The 6836-nt window shown below is 63.6% G+C and overlaps 1 protein-coding gene across 1 annotated transcript in view; it reads right to left on the bottom strand.

The window, feature by feature from the left end:
* ALDH16A1 (aldehyde dehydrogenase 16 family member A1) overlaps nucleotides 1-2644 on the bottom strand; it is an 18414-nt gene extending 15770 nt beyond the window's left edge. The window contains exons 1-6 of the mRNA XM_075070535.1: nucleotides 2573-2644; nucleotides 2257-2464; nucleotides 1729-1855; nucleotides 1296-1474; nucleotides 811-888; nucleotides 100-340 (exon numbers count right to left, since the gene is read on the bottom strand). Of these exons, the coding sequence (XP_074926636.1) occupies nucleotides 100-340; nucleotides 811-888; nucleotides 1296-1474; nucleotides 1729-1855; nucleotides 2257-2464; nucleotides 2573-2644 (905 nt within the window). The remainder of the gene's footprint in view (nucleotides 1-99; nucleotides 341-810; nucleotides 889-1295; nucleotides 1475-1728; nucleotides 1856-2256; nucleotides 2465-2572) is intronic.
* Nucleotides 2645-6836: the final 4192 nt, after the last annotated feature.

Genomic DNA, 6836 nt, shown 5'->3' with positions numbered 1-6836 from the left:
CCCCTCAGCTCAGCTCTCCAGAGCCCCCTCCCATCCCCCCAGCCTAGACCATGGCAGCTCCCCCCCAAGAAACCAGCCCCCCAACTCCTGCCCCCCAACAGGCCAGCCCTCTGGCACATGGGGGGCAGGGGGAGAGCCCCCCTGGAAGCACGTACCTCCACGGAGCCAGCCACGGCCACAGCATCCACCCCGGGGTGGGCAGCCAGCCCCCCCGCCAGTGCCCTCTCCCCCGTCAGCACATTCAGCACCCCTGGGGGCAACCCGGCCTGGGCCCCCAGCTCGGCCAGCAGCAGGGCAGAGAGCCGGGCACGGGGGGGTGGGAGGAGAACCACGGTGTTCCCTGGTGGGGGGGTAGATGGGGGTCAAGAGGGAGGTGCAGGGAACTCAGGGCAGGGGGAACCCCACAGAGGGGGCCTCAGAGGGGAACCAGACATGGGGGGCACAGGGGGATCAAAGCAGGGGGACCCCCCAAAAAGGAAAAAGGGGTCTCAGAGGGGACCACGTGGGGCAGGCGCATGGGGCTCCAGTAGGGGGACCCCTGGACAGAGACAATCATGGGGGGGATCCCAGCTGGGCGACCCCTTCCCCTTAGAAGGGGGCTGTGCGGAAGCTCAGGGGGGAGACACACAGGAGCTGAGGGGACTCAGAACCACGTGACACCCCCCCAAGAGGACACGGGGGAGGACAGAAATGTGGAGGTGGGGGGTGAACCCTGAGTGGGAGGGTTGGGCTCACGCCCGCGAAGGGATCCCAAGGGAGCACACATGGGGGGCACAGAGTGGGGTGACTCCCCCACACACACACACCTACCCATGGCTAGAGCTGGGCAGATTTTCCAGGCCAGCAGCAGCAATGAGGAATTCCAGGTAACCACAGCAGCAACCACCCCTGGTGGTGGTGGTGGGGGAGACAGAGAGAGAGAGAAGTCTGAGTGGGGAGCCAGGACTCCTGGGTTCTCTCCCCAGCCCTGGATGGGGAGTGGGGGCTAGTGGTTAGGGCGGGGGTGCTGGGAGCCAGGATTCCTGGGTTCTCTCCCCAGCCCTGGGTGGGGAGTGGGGGCTAGTGGTTAGGGCAGGGGTGCTGGGAGCCAGGCCTCCTGGGTTCTCTCCCCGGCTCTGGGAGCAGAGGGGAGGTCAAGCAGATTCAGGAGGGAGCCCTGACCCCTGGGTTCTGTGCTGAGCTCTGCTGCACATTCCTAAATCCCCGTTCCCACATTGTGCCTCAGTTTCCCCCACGTAAACAGGTGCACGGCTCCAGCAGGGGGCAAGGGAACCCCATCGTGGTCCCTTACTCACCCAGGGGCTTCCAGCCCCCCATCTCGATGCCCATGAGCTGGGCCCAGCCAGCGTGGTGGTAGAAATGTCGCACGACCAGGGGCAGGTCCCGGTCCCGGGCCTCCCCGACGGGCTTGCCGGTATTCAGGCTCTCCAGGAGCGCCAGAAGGCGCTGGTGCTTTTGGATGGTCCGGGCCATGCTGGAGAAGGGAGGGGGACGGGGTCAGGCCGGGGCCTGCACCCCTGCAACGCAGGCTGCGGCCAGCGGAGGGCGACATCGCGAGCTGAGCGCGCCAGGCAGCAGGGGGCGCCGCCACAGATTTGCGGGCGCAATGGGCAGGCTGCCGTCACTAGGTGGCGACAGAACCACATGTCCAAATCAGGTGCATTTCTCCCCCTGCCCCAACCAACGCCCCCTCTCCGCCCCCCCGGCACCCTCGCGGCCGGCGCTCACTTGTGCAGGTGTCGGGCTCGGGCGTGGCACGGCAGGCGACTCCAGCCTTCGAAGGCTTTCGTGGCAGCTTGGACAGCCGCTTCGACATCCTCTGGCTCCCCCTGAAGGGTGGTGGCCAGCAGCTCCCCTAGGGCCAGGGAGAAAGATCCCACTGACTCACAGCCCCCCAACTTCCCCCTCCCCACGGAGAGATCACACCCCCCCCCAATTGCCACCCCATGGAGAGATCTCCCTGCTTCCCCCCCATCCACACAGGCCCCCCCCACACACACTGCTCAGAATTGAGCTGAGACCCAAACAACTCGGTTCACACATGGACTCACCACTTGGGACAGGAGTTGGAGGCCCCTAAAGGCCCCGTGTCTCATTTCCTGTCCCCTCGAGCCAGTCAGTCCCCCGCCCTGGGACCAGATGGAAGCCGGCGCCCTCTACGAGAAGCCCCCCCGTCCCATTTCCTGCCCCCCTCTCAAGATCCAGTTTAACCCTTCCAGGTCAGACGCAATGAGCTGCTGTGGCCTGGGCTCGTACCAGTGACTGGATTGGTGCTGCTGGTGGTTTCTCTGCCTTCCAGCTTCAACCATTTACCGTCCACGAAGTGCCCGAAGCTTCGACCATGAATCCCCAGCCAGGCCTGGGGTGAGGGGAAGCAGGAGAAATACACCCCCTGAAATGGACAGTCAGACCCTCGGCAATACACTGCACACCCACCAGGGGGCGGCCGGCCCCACACTGTCCTCTAGTGGCTGGAAGCAGAACGTGGTCACCGCAGGTCCTAAGCCCTATAGTGCAAAAAGGGGATTCTCTGCAGAATGTCCATTCACGCGCAGAAGGGGAAAGGTCCCACTGTGGCAGGGACAGGAGGTGTTCCCAGCAGGATCCCTGTGTTCTGATTCTTAGCCCAGCATAACAGAAACATCCCTGCGAACTGAAATGAAACGCTACCCACGGTTTGATTAAACAGATGGGGAAACTGAGATACAGAGAGGGGGAATGGATTTGCCACACAGTCATAGAGGGTCAGAGCTAGGGAGAAGTCCTGTCCTCCCTGTTCTAACCACTAGACCCCCCTTCCCCTCCCAGAGCCAGGGAGAGAACCCAGGAGTCCTGGCTGTCAATCACTGGATCTCAGCTCTTAGCAAACCATTGTGATCTGTTTTAACATGTAGGGGTGTGTTTTGAGAATGGGAAATTAGGCAGCCAGGACTCCTGGATTCTCTCCCTGGCTCTGGGAGGGGGGAGGGTCTAGTGGTTAGAGCAGGGGGGCTGGGAGCCAGGACTCCTGAGTTCTCTCCCTGGCTCTGAGAGGAGAGTGGTGTCTAGTGGTTACAGCAGGGGGGCTGGGAGCCAGGACTCCTGGGTTCTCTCCTGGGTCTGAGAGGGCAATAGGGTCTGGTGGTTAGAGCAGGGGGGCTGGGAGCCAGGACTCCTGGGTTCTCTCCCTGCCTCTAAGGGGGGAGTGGGGTATAGCGGTTAGAGCAGGGGGCTGGGAGCCAGGACTCCTGGGTTCTATTACTAATCCTGGGAGAGGAGTAGGATTTAGGAGGAGGTGATCGGGTACCAGGACACCTGGGTTCTATTCTTGCACTGTCGATGCCCCCACTCCCCCCAGCCCTGCCCCACAAAGGAAGAACTTCTCAATCTGGGGGCAGTGTCAGCGCAGCAGGACAAGAGCTGGGGCTGCAGTGGAAAAATCCAGGTGGGACTGGACAGGCCCAGGCTCTCGGCACAATGCAGGCATCACTCCCCCACCTGCCCCGCTCCGGGTGCTGCCTCAGCTACACCAAGGTCAGGGCCGCGGGTGGGGGTAGGGAAGGGGAAGTGGAATCTCGCTGTCTTGGCAAATCTGCGTTGGCCGAGGGCCAGCCTGCCAGCCAGGCCCTAACGGCTGAATCCCCACAGCCTCCTAGGAGCCAGCAGGGCTGTCACCGCCTGTGGGGAAACTGAGGCACACAGAGCTGGTGGGACTCAACCACTTTAACGCAGCCTGGGGCAGAGCTGGAGAGAGAACCTAGGAATCCTGGATCCCAGACAAACAGACACCCCCCACACACACACACACCCCAGCCACCCCTCCCCTCCCAGAGCCAGGGAGAGAACCCAGGAGTCCTGGCTCCCATCCCGCCCTGCTCTAACCACTAGCCCGCTCTCCCCTTGCAGAACTGGGGAGAGAACCCAGGAATCCTGGCTCCCAGCTCCCCTCCAGAGAACCCAGGAGTCCGGGCTCCCAGCCCCCCTCCTAGAACTGGGGAGAGAACCCAGGAGTCCTGGCTCCCAGCTCCCCTCCAAGCATGAGAACCGTGCAGGAGTCGCGTGGCTCCTACCCAGGCCAGCTCCCTAAGAACTGAGGGAGAGACCCAGGAGTCCCGGGTCGCGCAATGCTGGGGCAGCGGGCGCGGGGGGGCTTCACTGGGGGACAGGCCCTCCTACCTCCTCAGGGGACGGCCGCCTTGCTTGCGCCCCCGGCCACCTCTGGGGGCACGGCGCATACTTCCTATGGAGTGGCTTTGAAGGTAGCCGCTGCACCACTGGGTCCCAGAGGTCCTGCGGGGAAGTTTCAAATGGCTGAGTCTTTTTTCTTAGTTTTTTTTGGCTTTGCTTCTTATTGTCGCTTCCCCAGCCGGCGGACGTGGAGAGCGCCGACCGGTGGGGCCTCCGAGCCAGCGCGATTGCCGTCTCCCGGGCGAGTGGACGTGCGTGCAGATCTTGCGCAGCTCCCCTCAGGGGCAAGGCTTGCACCCTATGCAGAAACCGGCTCGGCATTCCCCGGGTCCGTCCGAGCACGCATATGAAGCTGACGAGGGTTTCCGGGGTAACGGGTGCCACTGAGCCTAATCTGTCATTCCGCCGGGAAGAAGTAAAACCGGGGCATAGTGTCGAGAAGCGGAAGTGTCGGGCAATCAGCAAAAGCAAGAAAGGGGCCATCTCCTTCTCGCAACCAGGGTGATATACGCGAACTGCGCAAAATAAGGGATCGAGCGCGAGGGCATACGTCCGGCGGCTGGGGCCTCCTGCAAGCCACCGTGCAGGAATGTGGCAATCGCGCCACGCTTCTAGAGGAGGACGTGGCGGGGGCGGGAACCCCGACGTCGCAGCGTGGAGAGGACGAAAAACAGAAAAGAAGAAAGAAGAGTACAGGCCGTCATCCCTTCGACTGGTTACTCTGGGTGAGGCACGCAGGAGTTCTGGCAGGAAGCAGAGATCGAAAAAGATCGATTAACCACGTGCCGGGACTTGGTTGGCAGGCGCTCGGCCACGAGAGCTGGTTCGTGAGGGCTGGAGACCTTTTTCGGCATTGAGGCCCACTCCCTGGGTTCCTGGACGGGGAGCTGGGCCCAGGATTCCTGGGTTTCTCCTGACCGTTGCGCCTGGCAGCTCCCTTCTGAGGGGGCGAGTCTGGCCAGTAGGGCAGGGGCGGTGGAGGCAAAGGGGCGGTCGGGATTTGGCCGGGGGAAGCGGGGGGGCTGGTGTGACCAGGACTCCCCGCCCATCCCTTTTGCTGACCGCCGGAGCTCGGGTTGCTGCGTGTGGGGCTTTGGGGCGGGGGGTCTAGTGGCGGTGGGGCTCGGTGAGCCGACTCTCGGGTTCTCTCCTGGCCGTCCGCGTTGGGAGGGGGAGTGCCTGAGAATAAAGGGGGGCGGCTGGAGGCTCGCGGATCCTGGGGTGTTCGTCTCTGGTCGTAAGGGGTGGGGGGCTGGGAGGCCTGGATCTTGTGCTGGGTTTCGTCTATTCCCGTGCGACTGGGGACTGGGAGGCCTCGGACTCCATGGTCCTCGTCTATCTCATGGGTGCGGGTGGGGGGGGTCAAAAAAAAAGTTGTGGGGGGGGCTGGGGAGCGCGATGCTTCATGAAGGGTTCTTCCTCTGGTATCGGCCGGCAGTGGGCGGTGGTGCTCCTAGCATGTTGTATCCCCACAGGGGGGCTGGGAGGGACGCAGGGGACTCCTGGGGCTTCTGGCTTCTGCTGGGCTGCGGGCGTTGGGGCGGAGGGGCTGTTTGGGCGGTAGCATTTGTGGCAGGGGCTCGGTGGGGTTTAGGGGAGGGGCCCGGACTCCTGGGGTTCATCTCCGCTGGGGCTCATGGGGGACGTGGTGCAGGGTCTCGTGGTGGGGGGGCTGGGAGTGGGCGCGGACTGCGGATGGAGGTCGTCTCTGGCTCGGGGGGGCGTGGGGGGCTTAGTTGGGCGCTCGGGGCCTAAGGCGCACGGCCAGGGACTCAGTCTCTGGGTGGCTAATCTATTAGGGGCCTGCGAGAATTGCACTCAACACCTCCTCTCTCCCACGGCGGGGAATGGACCTGGGGGCTGGTATGACGCGCTGGGCTGGCAGCCTGGGCATTTAGTGGCTAGGGGGTGAACGTGGGGGGCTGGGGCAGGGATCATGCCCGGTAGCAGTTGGCCTCACAGTACGCGCCGCCACGATGCGAGGGGCGCACCGGTGACTGTGTGGGTTGGTTCAGCTGAGCGGCTGCTGCCGGCAAACGCGCTCTAGCACGCGCTGCTCCAAGAGTCGGCTGCTGCCAGGGACCAGGCCTGGGGCTTGGGAGGCCCGTAGGGCGATCATCTGGGGCTCATAAGGAACGGTAGGGGGCAGGGTTTGGGCTGGGGAGGGCTGCGTGGTCCTCGCTCGGCATCGCCAGCAATCAGGCTGGACATTGTCACTGTACGAGTTGCTGTCTGGGCTTTGCAGCCGGCCATCGCCTGGAGCAAAGTCTCATAAGGCCTCCGCAGTCGGACAAGATAGCTGGGCTGTGGGGGCAGAGCTCGGAGGCAGGAAGACGATGAGGAAGCAGGTGGGGGTAAGTTGAATGCTTTGACATATGTGACACGAGAGCTGGACGTCGGCAATTGCGAGTCGCTGAGAGTTCCACTGGGATTTTCCACGCAGCCGCCAGGGCTGTCTGCTCCGTGCGGGCGCCAGTGCTCCTCTGACACTGCCTCCCAGGCAGTTTGAGACACGTTTCTCTCCACTCTCTTCAGTGGGGCCACGCCGCGCGGTGCTCTGGGTGAGTGAGGGCAGCTGGCACATTGCGAGAGATAGATAGAAGCGGGCCTCAGGGGCTTGTGCTCTGTCTGTGTGTAGGGGCGCCGTGGCCACAGAGGGAGGGTTTTCG

The sequence above is a fragment of the Chelonoidis abingdonii genome, chromosome 11 (assembly GCF_003597395.2).
Source record: "Chelonoidis abingdonii isolate Lonesome George chromosome 11, CheloAbing_2.0, whole genome shotgun sequence".
NCBI lineage: Eukaryota > Metazoa > Chordata > Testudines > Testudinidae > Chelonoidis > Chelonoidis abingdonii.
This window is presented reverse-complemented; position numbering and strand designations above follow the sequence as displayed.